General features: G+C 49.9%; 8 protein-coding genes across 8 annotated transcripts; 6 read left to right on the top strand and 2 right to left on the bottom strand.

Annotated features, from left to right (window-relative positions):
* Window positions 1–52: 52 nt before the first annotated feature.
* DEU56DRAFT_767983 (Spc98 family-domain-containing protein) lies at window positions 53–2,725 on the top strand. The gene is made up of 3 exons (XM_041351203.1): window positions 53–1,038; window positions 1,097–2,114; window positions 2,171–2,725. Exons 1-3 carry the CDS (start codon window positions 167–169, stop codon window positions 2,465–2,467), a joined length of 2,187 nt encoding a protein of 728 aa, XP_041214778.1. The 5' UTR covers window positions 53–166; the 3' UTR covers window positions 2,468–2,725.
* Window positions 2,705–4,115, top strand: DEU56DRAFT_767979 (inorganic pyrophosphatase). The gene is made up of 7 exons (XM_041351202.1): window positions 2,705–2,825; window positions 2,875–2,913; window positions 2,971–3,224; window positions 3,287–3,561; window positions 3,611–3,775; window positions 3,832–3,941; window positions 3,997–4,115. Exons 1-7 carry the CDS (start codon window positions 2,741–2,743, stop codon window positions 4,032–4,034), a joined length of 966 nt encoding a protein of 321 aa, XP_041214777.1. The 5' UTR covers window positions 2,705–2,740; the 3' UTR covers window positions 4,035–4,115.
* On the bottom strand, window positions 4,116–8,872 carry DEU56DRAFT_767978 (uncharacterized protein). Its single transcript, XM_041351201.1, has 14 exons — window positions 8,687–8,872; window positions 8,308–8,572; window positions 7,057–8,255; window positions 6,914–7,008; window positions 6,527–6,866; window positions 6,323–6,476; window positions 6,198–6,274; window positions 6,051–6,146; window positions 5,881–5,997; window positions 5,637–5,823; window positions 4,908–5,589; window positions 4,643–4,854; window positions 4,421–4,591; window positions 4,116–4,367 (listed from the first exon to the last, which is right to left on the bottom strand). The coding sequence occupies exons 1-14, from the start codon at window positions 8,795–8,797 to the stop codon at window positions 4,282–4,284; spliced, it is 3,792 nt and encodes a 1,263-aa protein (XP_041214776.1). The 5' UTR covers window positions 8,798–8,872; the 3' UTR covers window positions 4,116–4,281.
* A 124-nt stretch (window positions 8,873–8,996) lies between these two features.
* DEU56DRAFT_767974 (uncharacterized protein) lies at window positions 8,997–10,507 on the top strand. The gene is made up of 4 exons (XM_041351200.1): window positions 8,997–9,161; window positions 9,217–9,518; window positions 9,571–10,206; window positions 10,258–10,507. Exons 2-3 carry the CDS (start codon window positions 9,288–9,290, stop codon window positions 10,060–10,062), a joined length of 723 nt encoding a protein of 240 aa, XP_041214775.1. The 5' UTR covers window positions 8,997–9,161; window positions 9,217–9,287; the 3' UTR covers window positions 10,063–10,206; window positions 10,258–10,507.
* On the top strand, window positions 10,373–12,003 carry DEU56DRAFT_313527 (uncharacterized protein). The gene is made up of 5 exons (XM_041345599.1): window positions 10,373–10,886; window positions 10,953–11,072; window positions 11,129–11,507; window positions 11,554–11,658; window positions 11,709–12,003. The coding sequence occupies exons 1-5, from the start codon at window positions 10,683–10,685 to the stop codon at window positions 11,732–11,734; spliced, it is 834 nt and encodes a 277-aa protein (XP_041214774.1). The 5' UTR covers window positions 10,373–10,682; the 3' UTR covers window positions 11,735–12,003.
* DEU56DRAFT_313499 (uncharacterized protein) lies at window positions 12,004–14,199 on the top strand. The gene is made up of 2 exons (XM_041345598.1): window positions 12,004–12,485; window positions 12,537–14,199. Exons 1-2 carry the CDS (start codon window positions 12,114–12,116, stop codon window positions 14,007–14,009), a joined length of 1,845 nt encoding a protein of 614 aa, XP_041214773.1. The 5' UTR covers window positions 12,004–12,113; the 3' UTR covers window positions 14,010–14,199.
* A 1,056-nt stretch (window positions 14,200–15,255) lies between these two features.
* Window positions 15,256–15,972, top strand: DEU56DRAFT_767965 (histone-fold-containing protein). The gene is made up of 4 exons (XM_041351199.1): window positions 15,256–15,376; window positions 15,432–15,503; window positions 15,552–15,688; window positions 15,741–15,972. The coding sequence occupies exons 1-4, from the start codon at window positions 15,350–15,352 to the stop codon at window positions 15,814–15,816; spliced, it is 312 nt and encodes a 103-aa protein (XP_041214772.1). The 5' UTR covers window positions 15,256–15,349; the 3' UTR covers window positions 15,817–15,972.
* On the bottom strand, window positions 15,871–17,994 carry DEU56DRAFT_976126 (uncharacterized protein; the record flags this gene model as incomplete). The annotated part of the gene is made up of 1 exon (XM_041359597.1): window positions 15,871–17,994. Exon 1 carries the CDS (start codon window positions 17,887–17,889, stop codon window positions 15,871–15,873), a length of 2,019 nt encoding a protein of 672 aa, XP_041214771.1. The 5' UTR covers window positions 17,890–17,994.
* Window positions 17,995–17,997: the final 3 nt, after the last annotated feature.

The raw sequence follows: 17,997 nt of genomic DNA, 5'->3' as shown, positions 1-17,997 counted from the left end.
ATGCCGGCCCGTCTAGTGATGATGGTCACATGGTCTAATTTAATGTTAGCTCAACCAAAGTTACAACTTCCAAGTCTTGCGAGATTTAAGCCTTCATTCCAGTGAATTTTGCTTGCTTTATGTCACCTCAGCTCTCAGCCGAACTGACGTCCAGAACTACCTTGACATGATTGCAGAGGTCCTGCTAGTCCTCGCAGGCCACTCTTCGTCGCTATTCCCAACAGATCACAATTTACATCCTGCATTCAGACCATTACTACATCCAGGCGAAGAAGAATGTCTTGAAGCCCTTGGACAAATAGCTTTCAGATACCGCAATATAAAGAAGGCCTGTGCAACCCTCTCCCGGTCCAAGTCGCGTTATGTCTGTGCACTCTGCGCGACATTAAACCAGATTCTGAAGGACGAATACGAAAGACTTGTGGTAGATACAGAAGCCAAGGTCTTGAAACGCGATCCTGATCTTGTTGCCCACGGGTCTTTCGTACCGCTTTCTGCTGTACGCGCGACTTTTGCAGAATGGGACTCTCCGCTCACAGCGCTAGAGACCTTGATGAATCAGCTCCAAGCTCAGAAGCATTGGCAGCCCGGTCCCCTGATTGACATGCTGCTTGTCCGCTCAAAGACTGGCGTCCACCGGATTGCGGATATCATATCACGCCTTTCTGTCGCCGTCCAACGCGTGTGGCGGAGCCAATTGTCTGCGTTCCTGGTACACGGGTCTCTTGCTTCCTCTGATCCTTTAGCATCAGAAAATTTCACGCTTTTGGATGGCACTATGCCCTCCTGCGTCTCACCCCAAACGAAAGAATCCATCGTTTATGTGGGTCGAGCCATCGCGACCATAAAAGCCAAACAGTGGCAAAATCAACTGCCGCGCGAACAGGCGCTTGAATATGCCAATCTGCTGGAGACCGTCTTGCCCGAAGATCAATACAAATTCGACCTTGTGATCTCGCAGATCCGGACAAATGTCAGCGAATGGCTATGGCTCAACGTTCTGACACGGAAGGACGTCGAAGACGCCGTTATATCGCTGTACGTGATCCTTCCGAGCCCCTCTTTTTGAATCTGGCAGCTGACAGTCGATGGATAGGGCCAGCTACTTCCTCTTGCGCAATGGCGAATTCAGCCTAGCGCTCATCCGTGAGATCGAGCGCTTGAAGATATCGCGGCTCACGACACGGTCAGGAGCGGCGTCAGTGATTCGAGAACAAGATTTAAACCTAGCGCTCCTCCGAGCGTCTCTCGGAACTACCGCTCAACATGATTCGTCCCTTTTACACCTCCACTTCGAGCTCCCTTCTGGGCCCCTCAGGCCCCTCCTGCCGTCATTGGCAAATTCCAAAGCACTGTCTTCATCCGTTGCTAGTAATTCACCCGAAGTCACGTCATTTGATGACCTCCTTCTAGGCACGAATCTTATACTGTCGTACAATGTCACCTGGCCTCTGGATCTCTTTTTGCACCCCTCGGATCTTCAGATATACGCAGCTCTTTTCAACTACCTTTCTTCTTTACGCAAAACCCACATCCGAATTCATACTTGCTGGACCTCACTCTCCAACGCACAACGTGCGCGACGGCGATGGACAGGTCTTGGAGAAGGTGGTACTGCCGAAGACCTCGAAGTGCGTAGGGAACTGTTACGCTGTGGCTGGGGTGTTGTGAGGGATATGGGATGGTTCCTTGACACGCTCCTCGGTTACGTCATGGTCGATGTCGTGGACGTCGAGTTCAGAAGACTGAAGGATCTCTTGGTAAACCCAAACCGCGGACGCGCAGAGAGCGTGGGCAAGCACCCCAGTTCACAGAATATTGCCGCCCAAGCCAATGCAGACCCCTCAACATACCTCGATTTCACCACGCTGCGAAATATCCATACGACGTATCTCGAGCGGTTGCTGACTGGGTGCTTGCTGTCTAATCCCGCTCTTAGCGCGATCCTTCGGCCTATTATTGAGGTGTGCGAACGATTTGTTGCACAAGTCGAGAGATGGGGCGGAGATGTCCTGCCTGCGTTGTTGTTTGAGGGGAGTTTATCAACTAGTGGGGCTGATAAGGTGGGTGCTATGGTACAGGAGCGGTTTCAAGTGGTGTCAGAGATCAATGAGGTAGTATTTTATGTTCTCAACATTGACTATTAAATTCTGATTGTCTCATAAACCAGAGCCTTCATACGCTGCTTAATTTATTTTACGAGCAGCTTTCGCTATCAACCTCTCAGCAGCCCTTCACGGCCACTGGGGATGCCTCGAAATCTATCCTGATGAACGCTAGCGTGGCAAATGCAACGACATTACAGCGGACATCCATCCGAGGAAAGGGAGCTAAAGGATTTGAGGGAGAGGGAGAAGTTCGGCGGCATGTTGAGAGGCTGTTACTTCGGCTGGACTTCAATGGAGCATTTTCGAAGCCCAGAGCTGGTGCCAGCGAAGAGATTCGATGGGAAGGTGATATCCTTTAATATTTGTAATTCTGGAATAGATAAGATTATGCACGGCATGAGCGCTAAGGTCGTGATGTCTCCGATTTCATCTTCTTCCTTCTGCTGGCAGATTGGTGGCAGCCTCGATAGCTTTGCTGGTCCTGTCAGGTCCTTTCAGGTCGTTCTGTATAAATTATCGTTGTTGCGGGTCCAGGTAAAGCCTACTCCCACGCCCAGGGAGTCCCAGGATTAATTTCATAATTTAATACCACAAGTGAACTTTTATAAAGCAGGTAAGTTAAGTTGACGGATATGACCGGAGGATCGATAGTAGTTCGTCGTCTCTCCCAACAAGTTAGACTATTCTCTTCGTCAGGTCCATCAATGGTCGCTTCCCGTGCGTTTTTCGTCCTCCAAACCTCCAATTTTTGCTTAAACCCTTCTAGCATTTGCTACTCGCCTCGTCGGCGCACCAAACACCCTCGGTGAGTGTGATCACAATCCCAATTATCATGCCAGCTGATCAGATCGCGCATGATCAGATCACCGAGTGTTCATCGAGCATAATGGTGCTGTCATATCCTCTTTTCACGACGTTCCTCTTTTTGCCGATCAGAGCAATGGCATCTTCAACATGATCGTCGAGGTCCCTCGTTGGACCAACGCGAAGATGGAGATCTCCAAAGAGGAGCCCTTCAACCCCATCAAACAGGACATTAAGAAGGGTCGCTTGCGTTTCGTCCGTAACTGCTTCCCCCACCATGGGTACATCTGGAACTACGGTGCTTTCCCTCAGGTGAACACTTTTTTCGCTTTTCGCTCTTGTTCGGTTAGCTGAGTACAATTGACTATTGTAAGACTTGGGAGGACCCAGCTGCTCTCCACCCTGAAACTAAAGCCAAGGGTGACAACGACCCATTGGATGTCTGTGAGATCGGTGAACAGGTCGGCTACGTCGGTCAGGTTAAGCAGGTTAAGGTTCTTGGTATCATGGCTCTGCTTGACGAGGGCGAGACTGACTGGAAAGTCATTGTCGTTGACGTTCACGACCCCCTTGCATCGAAACTTAACGACATCGAGGACGTGGAGCGTCACCTTCCTGGTTTAATCAGGGCTACCAATGAGTGGTTCAGGTATGTCCTTCATCTTGTCAGTTAACAGAGAAGCTATAGCCTCTGCTAGGATCTACAAGATTCCCGATGGCAAGGGCGAGAACGCCTTTGCTTTCTCTGGTGAGGCCAAGAACAAGAAGTACGCAACAGAGATCATCCACGAGTGTAACGAGGCATGGCGTCGTCTCATTTCCGGCGAAAGCCCCGCCAAGACTCCTACCTACGATCTCTCTATGTGCGTCGACTCTCCTTGTTTTGTCCTAGTTGCCAAAAACTAAAAATTCTCTAAAGCCGCAACCTTTTAAACCCGAACTCGCCGGGTTTCGTTACCCGTAACGACCCCTCGTACGCCAACATTCCTGCCGACTCCAGGCAACCTCCTGCACCCATCGATCCTTCGAGTAAGTGCTTGTTTCCTCCCTTCGTCCTGCGTGGTATAACTTCTCTGTCCTACAGTCTCAAAGTGGTTCTACATCTCGTCCGTCCAGGTTTAGAGGAAGGACGGAATTCAAATGTAAAATCAACCTTGTATTTAGACTCCTACATATCCTTAAAGCAACGCTTCTTTGACGAGTGGTGGGGAAAATCTTGTAAGGCAATCCAGTCCCTCGCCCTCACCAATATCCGTGGCTGGTGACGAGACACGATTGAAATGTTTGGATGCTATGTTATCAGTCTAAAGCTACAAGTGTCTACTGGCATGAGATATACTAAAATCAGATAGCGTTCATATCTCAGAGTCTAGTGTCGTGTCTTTTCTACCACGCCATCTGGCTGTGTGGGGTATCGGCAGTAACGATCAGAGATGGATGTTACTGTCCATGTCCCTGCAACAACGCGCAGGTTAGCTGTGTATATAGCAGAATGAGTAGAAACAGACCTTCAAGCGCGGAGAATATAGAGTATTCGTGCGTGGTGACACCCGACACGGTATGCGTCTCCAGGACTTTTCCTGACTTGCCTCCTTTCTTGGGAATTGGCTCGGCTCGTTGGTAAGTGAACGTAAATGGTGGCTCTCCGATCAGTGTAAAGATGATCTCTGCTTGGTCACCTGCACGTATGTCAGCACATCACAATCAACATGTATTGAAGCTACAATCACCTTCATGAATATCCTGGAATATCCGTTTCCCATGACCGACCTGGGCTGCTGGGAGAGGATGGACGCTGAACTGCAGGTCAGTGACTGTAGCCTTGCATAGCTTTTGCTGCTGCGACACGGATGTGACCGTGAATTCCCCCGCTTGCTGATGCATGAGGGAAAATGGGGACTTCTTTGATTCCTGGGTGTAAGACTTGCCATTGATGCGGTATCTATAGCGCCGTTCACGTCAGAAAATCAAAATGTGACAAATCACCGAACACACCCGATGGACCAAGGCGGCGTGCCTTCGAGCTGGAACTGAGACACATCACCGACACAGAAATCTACTCTCTTGTCGACGGGAGTGATCGCAGCGGATTCTGCAACGTCAACCCATATAGAGCGACGTAAGGGATGGAGCTCTTTCTGTTCGCAGTGCGATGAGTCCTGGACGGACTCGATTGTGATTTGGTGCGGGCCAATGGACGTGAAGTGATAAGAGGGAAGATCAAGCATCCAGGTCTTGTCGTGCACCTCGATTGTTTCCTTGTGCACCTGGCTCGCGGCAAGGTTCCTGATGGACAGCGCGAGCTGGAAAGGCGGTGTCCCTTCCAGCTGAATAACACCGCCATCATTTGAGATAGCCTCGCGAGAGGTAAGTGCATCATTCAGGCAGAAAAGTATTCTGTTGTCGTTCTTAAACTTCGCTGACGGCCTTGGCATTACCTCTTGCTCGAAAAGAAGACGGTCTGAACGAGGGATGACAGAGTTCTTGTGCTTCGCAAGAGGATATGCGCTGTCCCCGATTTGCTTGACTTCATAATACTTGCGCCCGACGATGGACGTGTGCAACTGGAAACGCGTGTGAGGCTGTATGCTGCTGAACGTTGGTTGGTCGAGAACTATTGTGCCCCCTGCTTCGTCGTTGCGCGCAATATTGTACATAATCTGGAAGGGAGGTCGACCTTGGAAACGTTAGCCAGTGCAACATACTTCGTTTTAGCGGACATACCCGTGAGCTCGAGGTCGACGTGGGCATCCTGGCCTTTGCAAATCGGAGGAAGTATGTGTGACCTATTATATGGCTCGAAGGTGCATGGAGTTGCAGGATCCAATCGAGCATATGGTCGTGGAACCCAGTCAACGGTATAAGTACTCTCACTTGCGATCACAGATCCAGGGCATTGAGAGTCCATGACCTAGAATAAACATGTTGTGTGAACAAGATATCCCGTGGCTATGAAATGAATCGCTACCTCGAGAATTTCATAAACACCCTTTTGTGTGACATGAATATTATCATTAGGTGACTTCAGTACAACAGTGTGCATCCGATCTGGGTTGCCCATGTAACGATACTTGACTTTCCATGGCTGAGATAGGTGAAGGTGAGATCTGCTCGGTAGAGTCCAGTAATCTGGCTTACCCCGTCGCCTGTCAAACGAAGTGGCAGGTCAGCACCATCGTCTTCTAGAATAGTGATCTCCCGTTGGCCATGTTTGCCGTAGAACTTGGCGGTTGGCTGAACGCGCGATCAAAAATTTACCCAGATATCACGGTGATAATAACTTGCCTTCACTCTCCTGACATTCACAGAGACACCAGGAACTGATATCGATCGTCTGCATCCGTAGCTATCCACGACGCTCACTGGGTGAACGGATTAGCTTCGCTTCGTCGAACAACAACCTTCCCTACCTAATTCAACGTCGAACGTTCCGCCCTCCTTGTCAATAACACTGGGTATCGGTACCGTTATCCTTGTGGGTGACGTTTTGATATCGGTGATTTCCAGTGCATCCGTGCTACGCGGACCCACAACCTGCAACTCCAAGTTCCAAGGGGGCGTGCCCTATGGATATGTATCAGCATCAGCCTATCGAACCCAACGAGACTGCCCACCCTCAAATCGACTTCAATGTCCACAGTCGCACCCTCACAACTGCTGACGACCCTCCGTCCGCGACCGGCTACAAAATCTGCTGCTGCTAGAGGATGGACGATTTGGTCAATGCTCGGGCCATCAAGCGCAACTTTTTTGTAGTAGGCGTCACTGAGTTGCAAGAAGGTGTAATGGTAGTGACCGCTGTGCTCCGGTTGCAGAGTGAGCTCGCCACGGGACGACGTGAATGTCTTGAAAAGATCACGTGGGGACTCCGCATCACGCTGTGTGCGGTAGTAGACCTGAAATGGAGGTGTGCCGTGTATAACAAGAGATGCAGAAACCCCTGTGTCGCCGGAACTGAATAGACTTTAGAATGGAAGGCTTGCAAGAACGTGGGCACGTACCATTCGTGAATCCTCTTCCACTCGATTTCTGCGGTGGGCATCGCCTTCTCGACGACCCTGCAGGTTTCAGGAGCAAGCACATCACCATCGCAATACTATTACTTATTGAGAATGATCATGAAAAGGAATTGTGCATTACCTACCTTGCCTCTGATGCCGTTGATGACATACTCTCCTGGGACGCCCGCCTTTAGCACGACGTCATTCTTGTCTTTCTGGGTCTGTAGTGTCTTGTCCCATGGCTTCATGCGCTTGCCATCCCCATTGGTGGGCTCGAACCTCACATCGATGTCCCATGGCCCATCCAGGGAGTCTGAGCTAGATACTGTAAGTGCTACTGGAGCCTCTGAGCCAATCAGGAGCAATGTCGGATTTCCTGGACCACATGCTTTGAACGACACGCTCGGACGGCGCAGAACAGAAAGGGACCGTGTTGTTTTCGTGTCATGATGCCCGTCGTTGAGTTGCACAATGTTTCCCATGCCATCAATAACACTCTCCAGGTTATATGTGTGCTTGCCGAGAGCGTCCAAAGACAAAGACAGTGGAATTTTGAGTTTCTGAGGTATACGAGCACGAGGGACCTCTTGGGCGGTATGCGAGTGGCCACTGTCTTCGATGCCTTCAACAAGGAAATATTCTTTCCTCCCGTTAACATCCTTTGACCACTGTAGGCTCAGCGGAGGGACGCCTCGCAAATCGATGGTAAGGTCCACACCAGATGTGTCACCCGCACAGCGAACATCTTGCACAGCATCATCAGCGTACTGCGCAGTCGGACAGGGTACAACGGTCAGTTCGACCGGGTGAACAAGACGTGCCGCAACATTTGAACTGTCAAGCACCCGGTCCAGCTTTATGGTCCCTGGCTTGGAGAAGCGAAGGTGCACTAAGCTTTGTGTATTTTGCAGGCGGGCAGTGGCATCGGTTTCTTCATCATCCTCGTCATCGTACTCATCATACCCACCCGCATCCTTGCTTCGTACAACCTGCAGTCCCTCTACCCTGGCTTGCTCAATTGCTTTCAACTCCTTCGTGCCCAATTCAAGGTACTCCACGCGCCCCGATCCAAGTGGAGTAAAAGAATAGCGCACATTGGTCGGTGTCGTGTTGTTCACAAGGATCGGAACGAGCACGTGCGCAGACGAGACAGGTGGGAGGCAGAACGTTTGGGAGTGTGGATTGAAATGAGCTGTGCTAATGGGAGACATGCGAACCGTGTGTTGGCCAAGCAGATGGGCATCTTTTGAATTTGTGTCAAACGAAAAGAGACCGAATGTTAGTGGAGCAAATAAATCTGAGAGTCGGAACGGTTCTGGAGTAGATGGAAGGTCTGGTCGATCTTGTATACAATCATGAGCTCGGTCATAGACACGAATTTGTGGCAAACTTACTTGGAATTCCCGAAGGTGCGCTACTTATCTCGGAGGATCCTCTTAACCCCAGGTTTAAGCTAATTCCTCCGAACAACATGCCATCGAGGAACCAAATGGACAGAATTTGGAGCAAGACGACAGCCCTGCTGTACTTCAAACGAGGTATTCGGAGCCGAGAGAGTGTCGCGATGTACGCAAAATCAACTATCAGCCACTTTCTGCCGTAGTATGTCGTTGCATCAGACGCAAAGAAGTTTTGGAGGACATCGAACACCTTGATGGCCTGCAAAGAATAGAAACGCGTCAGACTCGTGATTTTTTGGCGGAATGCACAACGCATGTAATATCAAAGGAGACCTCACGCGAATAGAATTTGGAAAACTGAAAGGCCACTCACCTGCAGCAGCAAGCCCAAACTCAAGTAATATAAACGCTGAGAGGGCACGTCGAGGAACCGCTCTGGTATGAGTGGCTGGACGCCTGAAGGCGGCGTTGCTTCGCCAGGCATATGAAGCACTGGCGTATTGTATTACGGTCAGATAAACCAGCCCCAGTAATAAGTCCTAAGAAACACAAACTCACGAACCTGAAAGTCTGGAGGAAAGACGAATCCACGTGACCGCCGTCAATCGCTCGGTCAAAAAAGGCAATTGTGGATTTTGCGGTGATGAAATAGTCCCGGCTCCGAGCGCCTTGACTCTCTCACCATCCTATGTACATGTTGAGTTTCAGCTGATCTGTCTTGCAGTATTTTGATTTTATACGAAGCGCTCGGACAGCGAACAGACAGACGCTGTGCTACGTGGCAGGTTTCCCTAGGTTCATTGCGATCCCAACTGTCTACCAGGTTTCACAATCACATTCCGTCCTTTGTGAGTAGCAACGTGGCATGCGAAACGCTTGAATGTACTGAAAGATACCGAACAGGGTTGTTTGGTCACTCAGCAGGTCCATCAAGCGATAACAACGGTATCCCATCTTGTTCTACCCTTACCACGATGGCCATGAACAACAACTTGAAACACTCACTCCCACCGCTCCCTCCCATCCAAGGAGAGCTCATGCTCGACGTATATACGCATCGGGCTATGCTGAGTAAAGACGTCGACGAGAATACCGTGCATGGAAATACCGAGCGATTGGCTGAGCTGGGTAGCTCGGTGCTCAGTATGCTCGTCGTGTACACGTTATACTCAGAGAAACCGATGCTTCCTGCCCATGATCTCAAAGTTCGTACACCAAAAAATATGATCTTTGCACATTGCTGAGACGACACTATAGAAGCGCCAAGCCGATGTGCTAAGCGACAAGAACATCGGAGACTGGCTTTCTCTTTACGGACTAAAGGCTAAAATTCGTTGCACAGACAAAAGTGTCCTTGACAGACCCGAAGAAGCTCGTTTCCTCTTCAATTGTTACGTCGGCGCCGTGTACACTCAGAAGGGCTTGCAAGAAGTCATGAACTGGATCGGACGCCTTGTCAACCCTTCCTTGGAGCCTCCAGCAGTCCCAGGGGATACATCCAACAATCAGCCCGCTGCGACGCCGCCTCCACCGCCTCCAACGTATTATTCTCAGCCTCCACCCCCCCCTCCACCAAGCACTGCGCCACCTCCGATGCCATCGATGCCGCCGCCCGCTCCTTCTCAGGGTGTGCTTGCAATATTCAATCAGACTTGCATGCAAAGAGGACTAACAGTAGAGTGGAAACCGGAGATGACCGGACCACCGCACAATCCGAGATGGGAAGTGAAGTGTATTGGTGAGCTTTAACCTTGTTTAATGTGCTTGGTTATCTGAGCAACTTGGAAGTGAGCGGTCAACATCGTGGAACTGGGGCAGGTAGAAATCAGAAGCAGGCAAAGGAGCAAGCTGCAACGGAGGCATATCAGTATATGCAGGCTACAGGTTGGGGCCGTAAGTAGCCAGAAATCAGATAGCTCGCCCGACATCTGACCTTTCTTCTAGTCCTCTAGCCACAAGAGCGTGACACTAAAGAGACGGACTTATATCAACGGAATGTATCAGTATATCATCTGAGTCTTCTGTATTCATATAATTTTCTACCCTTCGACTACGCTATGCCTCTTTTTCTTTTCAAAGCCTCCTTCAGTCCACAATATTGTTCCCACTGGTTGGGCAGTTTTATTTGTATCAGTTGACCGGATACCAGGGTCACTGCCCAATACCTTTTCAATATAAATTAGGTTCTTCGATACACGGTGATCATGAGATAAGTCTCTCTTTGGAAGCTCCTATTGCGCCCTCCAGTGGCTCACTGATCTTCGTTATTCATGATCGATAACATCCCTCACGGTGTTCTGCCACTGATCTTGAGCTCGTTTTTGCCCAAGCCGTCACTGAACGTTGAATTACTAGCCTGACTTTGCGATATGGTCCCTCCACTCCCTTCGCTGCACGGAGATTTGATGCTCGATGTTTTCACACATCGCGCTTTGACTCAAGGGGTCCTCAATGACCACACGACACATGGCAATAGCGACAGACTTGCACAACTTGGACAATCGGTGCTGAACACCGTCGTGATGTATATATTCTTCGCAGAAAGACCTATGTTGTCTGGCGAAGACCTGAAGGTGCGCTCGTGATATCATCATATTCCCGGTACTTGCATTTAATCGCTATGATGCCTCGGCGGCTAGACTAAACACGCGCAAACGCTAAGTGATTCAAGTATAGCTGCTTGGCTTGACGCGTATGATATCGATCTGAAGAAACGTGTGAGACTCGGAGGAGCGAGAGGCGCTCTCGACGACCCCGAGGTACGGAAGATTATCCATGGATATGAGATGCACACCGCATGACTACCTGTCTTTAGGAAGCTCGCTTCCTTTTCAATAGCTATGTTGGAGCTGTTTGTTTGCAAGATGGCTTACAAGCCGCGACCGACTGGATCAGCAAACTTGTGAAGCCCGAGGAGCAACCACTGGCTTTGGTGGATGACCCGCAGAACCGCACACTCACGACAGTGATACCTGTGCCACTGCCGGCATCCCCTCGGGCGGGCACATCACAAGCTGCTCCACCTCCATATCGTCCGCCGACCCCCCCGCAAGCCTCAACAGTACCTTCAGGAGTCCCCCAGGGCATACTTGCTCTGTTCAATCAAACTTGTCTTCAAAGGCAAATTCCCATGGAGTGGGCCGCTGCTGCAAATGGCCCACAGCATGATCCGAGATGGGAAGTGAAATGTAAAGGTAAGAGACTTAATTGTAGTCTTTGATGTCTTCTCAATTTCTGTAGTGGCTGGCGTCGAGCGGGGTTTCGGTCTCGGTAGAAACCAGAAACTGGCAAAGGAAATAGCAGCCTATGAGGCGTACTTGTACATGCAAAGTATCGGCTGGAACTGTGAGTTCCAAACACTATCGTTTCTGCGCTTTCCTTACAAGCAACACAAGTGCAAGAGCCAGAACCAACTGCGTAGACCTCGTCCTTGTGTTCAAAGTTCATGCATCTATTAGTACTTTTTGTTCTTGCTTGTATCATCTCCTGTGTCGTAGAGACATTATTCAGCATTATTCTCATTCGCCAGCATTTATGTCCAATGCAGCTTTGATAAACTCACAGTCGCGACGATCCCACAAACCTCTACCAATGAAGGGAATGTCTCACGTATACCCCACCGAAGAAAAATCTATAGAGTCTTCCTTCGGTATATATATTAGCATAGTACTACGTACCTCGAAATTTTCTGGTAGTTTTTGGAACCTTTTCCCGCGCCGCCCTCTCCCCACTCAGTGTGACCTCGTGACTTTGTCGTGACTGCGTTAGCTGAAACCTTGATCCGTGACAGTGAGATTTATATGATCTTACGCTGCTCCAGTATGGAGGCTCAATCTTCTGTAGAAAGCGTCGAGGATCAATGCGATATCGTGACCTACTCACGTCAAGAGGCCCACGACAGACAAAGTGACAGTGATGTCCCTACTACTTCGTTGTCTGCGTCTACTCGCTGTATGATCATACCTGACCTTCAGTGGAAAATATTCCAGCTGATCCATCATGATGACGCTTTTATGGAGCATTCGAGAAACAAGACACTCCTGGCGCTTGCTTTGACGTGCAAGTCATTCACTGGACTTGCACTGGACCTTTTATGGCAAGACCTAAGTGGGCTTTCACCACTCATCAGATGTCTCCCTTCGAGCCTGTGGAAACATGTAAAAAAGAAACTGGTAAGTCAAACTCTGCTCATAACTGAGAGTTCATAGGTTCATTTCTTCCAGGAATTCCAAAGGATCATGACTATCGATGACTGGTCTATTTTTTGCAAATACAACCACCGTGTCCGTTCACTCCAAACAGCAACCAATACGTTCGGTACCGATATTTGGCGCACCCTCAGCTGTCCTCCCTTCTCCCTCCCCTTGCTTCCCAACTTGATGTCTCTAGTTTGGAGTGAGACTACCAGAGAGACATTCCTTTACATGCGGTTGTTTGTGACCCCAAAATTGATGACCCTCAATATCTCCCACCAGTTCACCTTTGGTCTATCCGAACAGTCCATTTTATCATCCATCCCGATGCTGTGTCCTTTGGTCTCGAATTTCGGTATTCATGGGAATATAGAAGCAGGGGACATATCGAATGCGTTGCAATACTGGTCTCATCTATCCTCGGTGAGCACTGGAGAAGTTTCCGAAGCGGCCATACTATACCTATCCAGTTTGCGCTCACTCCGATTTCTCAAATTTATCTTACCTTCAACGTCCATATCCGTGGATACACAAACGCTCCTGCGACAATCTGCATTCTGTGCGTTACAACAACTGACAATAGAGTCCGAAACAATGGAGCTCTTAAATACCTTCCTCGAGACGCTCTCCATTACTCCAGAAGTGCTATCCTTAGACATCACCGACCAAACGTATACCACACTGAACCTGCCGGCTTTGATTTCCCGTCTACCAGATGTTTGCGGGCACAGCTCACTGCAACATGTGCAACTCAGCATTGCTGATTGGTCTCTTGATCACAACAATACAATCGGAGTTGCAGTCTTTCAACCACTTTCCGCTTTCCGCAATCTTCGCAAGCTCGGCTTCGAAATGGACCCCCGCTTGGAGTTGGATGATGATGCTCTTTTGGAGCTGGCTAAGGCCTGGCCACTTCTGGAAGAGTTACACTTCAACAAATCACGCATGACTCATCATGTCTCCTCAAATACCTTTGTCTCGCTGTTGCAACATTGCCCATGTTTAGTCTCGGTTGGCATTGCCGTAAACTGGTCTGCCATAGACAAACATGGCATATCCCCCGATGTCCCTTACCAAGGATTTACGCACAGGGCACTATCTCATGCATTCTTTAGTAATTCGAAAATTCGCCATCCAACAAGGATTGCTGCTTTCATCTCAGCCATCGCACCCAACATGGAATCAATTGAGGCATGGGACATTGATATCTACGAGGAGCATGATGACTTCGACAAATACTCTTCAAGGTGGTATCTCGTCCAGCGTTTGATCAAGTCTTTCTCCATGGTTCGCGAGCAGGGCAGGAGAATGATGCTGAATGGAGGCGAAGCGGCTGATGAAGACCATCGCAGGGTTGCGCAGCCAGCACAGAAAACAGAAAACGGGGAAGCGGCTGCTGCTGACGTTGGTGGGGCTGCGGAGGGTTCCGAGGAAGATGGCGGAAGCGAGGGTGATTATTTGCCTCACTCTGACCAAGCCTCGTCAGACCCAGAGGAAGAATGATTTTAAACGCGAACAATCACGCACTGAATATGATAGCATGATTCAAGTGCTCATGGTACTGGTTCCACCATTATTTTGCTACTTTCTGTCGAACAAGTTCTGATAAGATAATTATAATAAGAGTTGGACGGATGAGAGCTAGTCTCAAGCTGATAACTTGTCCTTACATCTTTTTGGACTCAGAGGATAAATATGATGTGAAGACAAGGCAGTGACTGGCATGCACCCGAGCTTGTGTCGTTGACTACTGATCCCAATCTGAACAGGAGCGATGACTCATTCATAGTTTCAATCGGCATCGAGCTGGTGCGGTGAATGGCCTGACGTATTGTAGACGTCAAATGAGAACAGACGACCATCACCCGTGCATGTCGTCGTCTTGGATTCCGGCTGCCCATGATACAAGGCCCTCTTCGACAATGCATTCTTCTCGAAAAGGCCTTGTATCCTGGTGACCTTTTGCTTCTACTCGAAAAGAGATCATCGTCAGCGATCGCGCATGTAATAGAACGAATGCTGGAGAACGTGACTTCGAGCCTCGAAGATGGATATCATACCAATAGTAATATCCACTGAGTCCAGAAAGGCTTTTGACAGTATCGTTGGACTTGCAACTATTATACCGTTTTGCTGCGTGCCATTAGAATTGATATTGAACGAGCGACAGTTATCCTTAAGCTTCTGTTTGATTTGCCTAAGGTTGAAGCATTCACAAAACGGGACGTAGATCCTGTCAAGATATTCAGCAGAGGTTCTTTCATTGCACCACTTGTCAATATGGGAATCCGAACTGAACGGGCCATGTCTGCTCATGTGTCTAGTCACTATCACAAGGAAGACTTGCCATTCGGTTCGGCTGCTCAAACGTGCTGAAGACGCACAGGTGGCTCCAGCTATTCCGCGGAGGGCTTTTGTACGACGTTCTTCTTCACGAGATGCAAGAACACTCCCTTCTCCTGCATTGGGTGCAGCGGGAATGGAGAACACGAAAACGGCAGTAGCGTGATGATTTTTTTGAGGATAATACTCCGTGTCATTGCAGGTGAAAATCCTATTGACGGTTTCGGGGGTGCGCCGCACGAGTCACCGACAAAGTCTTTGGTCCATTTTGGCCTATGCCAGTGGCAGTGGGTGTGAGCTCCTCTCAAATTTATATTGAACAGCCAACACGCGCCAAGTCACATGATGGTCACAAACACGACCACACGCGTATAATTGACGGACCGATGAGTGTTGACTGGACTTTCGCTTTCCTTCTTTCACCACCATCGTCGTCGACACCACAAGTGTTACTCGCCTTCTCTATAATTTGTCGAAACACATAACTCAGTGCATACAACATGTCTGGACGTGGAAAGGGTGGCAAGGTGTGCAGTATTGATTGGCATCACCTCATTGTTCCTCCGACTCACAGTACAATAGGGTCTCGGAAAGGGCGGTGCCAAACGTCACAGGAAGATTCTTCGCGACAACATCCAGGGTATTACCAAGCCAGTGAGTCTATAGAGCTCTGCAATCAATCTCCCGCTCACATATCTCTAGGCTATTCGCCGTCTTGCCCGTCGTGGTGGTGTGAAGCGTATTTCAGGTCTCATCTACGAGGAGACCCGTGGTGTCCTCAAGATTTTCTTGGAAAATGTTATCCGCGACTCCGTCACTTACACCGAACACGCTAAGCGGTAAGCCTTAGTACAACTTAATTCAGTATTTACTCATTCATTTGGACCATAGGAAAACGGTTACTGCTCTTGACGTCGTTTATGCCCTGAAGCGGTCGGGGCGCACTCTATACGGTTTCGGTGCATGATTTATTCACTTGTATATGTAGTATGTACCAGTAGTGCATTAAATATCTCCCTCATCAGACCAGCCATTTATCGTCCTGGCGTCCTTTCAAATATCCATGATTGTGTGTAGACCCCAGTGTTGTGTTCAGGCGAGCTCGGGGTGGGTTTTCGTTTCTGGGTGTGGTCATCTTCGGTAGCTCGGCCGTTGCATCTTCGGCGATAGGGACTGGTTGGGCAGACATAAGTTCATGCAAACTTGATATGACGTAACCGTGTTCTCCAGCTGATGAGGCCCTCCGTCTCCGAGTGTATTGCATCTGTCTGGTGCCTTCAAGTATTCTGCCGCCCTTTGATGGTCCCAAAGGAGAGCTGCCAACCAGTGCCCCGCTTGGCAACCTAAGAACGCCTTCCGGGTTCGCATGGGCATCCGACCTGGATGGCCCATGCCTGCGCATACGCCTAAGACTCGCCATTCGTTGTACCTGGTTCAGCTGCCCAACGTTCTTGGGACGCTCGGGTGGCTCCAGCTTCTCCGCGGAGAGCTTCGGTACGACGCTCTTCTTCACGAGGTGCACGAACCCGACCTTCTTACCCTGCATCGGGTGCAGCAAGAATGGAGAGCAAGAAAACGTCAGTGGCGTGATGATTTTCTCGCCGGGGAGGACCCGCCCCGATCCGTCCGTGTAACGGTCGTCTACGAGGTAATCGAACTTCCATTGCATCTTCACGTGCTCCTGCGGGCTTCCCAACACCATGCTCTCGCTTCCGAGAACGGTATATACGCCGTTCGTCTTGATGTTCAGTGCCGCGTGTCGGGAGAGGTAGTCACGCGACTCATCCCCGCCCACAGTGACGCGCCGCAGCATCGGTGGACCATCGAGGGTCGCATAGTGGAACGCGAAGCTCTCGCGCTTGACTGGCATGAACTCCGCCACGCCTCCGCTCACGTCGGAGGAGACGCCACGCTCTCCATATGGTAGCAGTGAACGGGAGCGTGGGGAATACCCCATCAGTCGCATCATGGGCCGGATCGCGCGGAAGCCTTCCTGGTCGATCCAGAGTTCAACATCAGTCCCTCCGAGCCAAGTGAGATCACGTGGAAGATAGGGATGCTTAGATGAGACGCCTGAGTCGCTCAAGGTAGTACATGCAAAAGACAACGAATGCATGGAGCTTGCCGAAGGGGAGTCAGTGAGCTGCCATCGGGTTGTGCGTACAGGTGCGATGACGGGGGACTGGGGCTCATGGGGAAGTAGATGGAGCCGAGAGGTCCTCGGGATTGAGCGGGGTGTCTTCAAATGATGGATGGCTCCTGAGCGTTCCAGTGGTCTACGATGTCTCCTAGAGTATGTCAGAGATATGGGAGAAATAACATCTACACTGGGCGATGGCGATGGAGGAGCAAAGGAAGGTGTCGGCAGCGTCGAGAACGTCGCTGACGTGCCAAGGTATACAGTTTGCTCATTCTCTCTATCCTCTACAGGAACAGTCATTGTTGAATTTGAAGTCATCCTCGAGTTGAAAACCCAGGCTTGTCGGTTTGCGCCTCCGAGAGCAGTCCTAACGCTGGGACTTTCTGACAGCGACGAGCCAACCGAGTCCGATATAGCCAAGCTACGGATATGTGTCAGGTGGAACAGAGACTTTGAGAGGGGACTTGGGGAAGGAGATGGTGTAGAAACGAGCGACTGTGATGACAGGAATGACTTCGGAGTGAAAAAGACTTCGTCAAGCATTGATTCGTTGACACTGTAGGAGCTTGCAAGGTTAGAGGACAGTGTCACCGGGGAGGCTGTCATCGGGAGCCTAGGCAACTTCGCGACTCTTCCCTGTGCAGTTGCTATGTCGATTTCAAGTCTACTCGCTTTCGGCGGGGTGCATACGTCGGCGTCATATTCAAACCTGAGAGGCGAGTTCAAGGGTGTAGAAAATTTGTCAATCACGAAGTCGATTATGAGCGGTATTTCACTAAACGTGCTTGGTGCCAGTAGGTCATTAGGTGTGAGAATAGGCGACGGAGGGCAAAGTGTAGCAGCGAGCAAGCGCAAGTCGGAAGACGTCCGGGTCAGACGGACATGCGTTGAGGACAGCATGATCGACCCCGGGGATAGACTATACTTTCTGCGAATGAGTTGGCCAGTAAAGAGGAAGACAAAATGACTGTAGCAGCATCATTTTCGTTCTCTAGATTGTCAGCCGCA

Source organism: Suillus clintonianus (genome assembly GCF_016758775.1).
Source record: "Suillus clintonianus strain FC179 chromosome Unknown DEU56scaffold_3, whole genome shotgun sequence".
Lineage (NCBI taxonomy): Eukaryota > Fungi > Basidiomycota > Agaricomycetes > Boletales > Suillaceae > Suillus > Suillus clintonianus.
The sequence above is the reverse complement of the archived record's forward strand: the minus strand, read 5'-3'. Positions and strand labels throughout refer to the sequence as shown.

Coding starts and splice junctions, on each gene's coding strand:
- DEU56DRAFT_767965 (XM_041351199.1), top strand. CDS start 15,350: ATGTCTGGACGTGGAAAGGGTGGCAAG. Junction 15,377..15,431: donor GACGTGGAAAGGGTGGCAAG/GTGTGCAGTATT, acceptor ACAGTACAATAG/GGTCTCGGAAAGGGCGGTGC. Junction 15,504..15,551: donor TCCAGGGTATTACCAAGCCA/GTGAGTCTATAG, acceptor ACATATCTCTAG/GCTATTCGCCGTCTTGCCCG.
- DEU56DRAFT_767983 (XM_041351203.1), top strand. CDS start 167: ATGATTGCAGAGGTCCTGCTAGTCCTCGCAGGCCACTCTTCGTCGCTA. Junction 1,039..1,096: donor GAAGACGCCGTTATATCGCT/GTACGTGATCCT, acceptor GTCGATGGATAG/GGCCAGCTACTTCCTCTTGC. Junction 2,115..2,170: donor TGGTGTCAGAGATCAATGAG/GTAGTATTTTAT, acceptor CTCATAAACCAG/AGCCTTCATACGCTGCTTAA.
- DEU56DRAFT_313527 (XM_041345599.1), top strand. CDS start 10,683: ATGGTCCCTCCACTCCCTTCGCTGCACGGAGATTTGATGCTCGATGTT. Junction 11,508..11,553: donor ATGGGAAGTGAAATGTAAAG/GTAAGAGACTTA, acceptor CAATTTCTGTAG/TGGCTGGCGTCGAGCGGGGT. Junction 11,659..11,708: donor GCAAAGTATCGGCTGGAACT/GTGAGTTCCAAA, acceptor AAGCAACACAAG/TGCAAGAGCCAGAACCAACT.
- DEU56DRAFT_767974 (XM_041351200.1), top strand. CDS start 9,288: ATGGCCATGAACAACAACTTGAAACACTCACTCCCACCGCTCCCTCCC. Junction 9,519..9,570: donor TTCCTGCCCATGATCTCAAA/GTTCGTACACCA, acceptor ACGACACTATAG/AAGCGCCAAGCCGATGTGCT.
- DEU56DRAFT_313499 (XM_041345598.1), top strand. CDS start 12,114: ATGATCTTACGCTGCTCCAGTATGGAGGCTCAATCTTCTGTAGAAAGC. Junction 12,486..12,536: donor AACATGTAAAAAAGAAACTG/GTAAGTCAAACT, acceptor CATTTCTTCCAG/GAATTCCAAAGGATCATGAC.
- DEU56DRAFT_767979 (XM_041351202.1), top strand. CDS start 2,741: ATGACCGGAGGATCGATAGTAGTTCGTCGTCTCTCCCAACAAGTTAGA. Junction 2,914..2,970: donor CGGCGCACCAAACACCCTCG/GTGAGTGTGATC, acceptor GCGCATGATCAG/ATCACCGAGTGTTCATCGAG. Junction 3,942..3,996: donor TGCACCCATCGATCCTTCGA/GTAAGTGCTTGT, acceptor TCTGTCCTACAG/TCTCAAAGTGGTTCTACATC.
- DEU56DRAFT_767978 (XM_041351201.1), bottom strand. CDS start 8,797: ATGCCTGGCGAAGCAACGCCGCCTTCAGGCGTCCAGCCACTCATACCA. Junction 6,275..6,322: donor AACGTTCGACGTTGAATTAG/GTAGGGAAGGTT, acceptor CCGTTCACCCAG/TGAGCGTCGTGGATAGCTAC. Junction 6,147..6,197: donor TGAATGTCAGGAGAGTGAAG/GCAAGTTATTAT, acceptor TCGCGCGTTCAG/CCAACCGCCAAGTTCTACGG.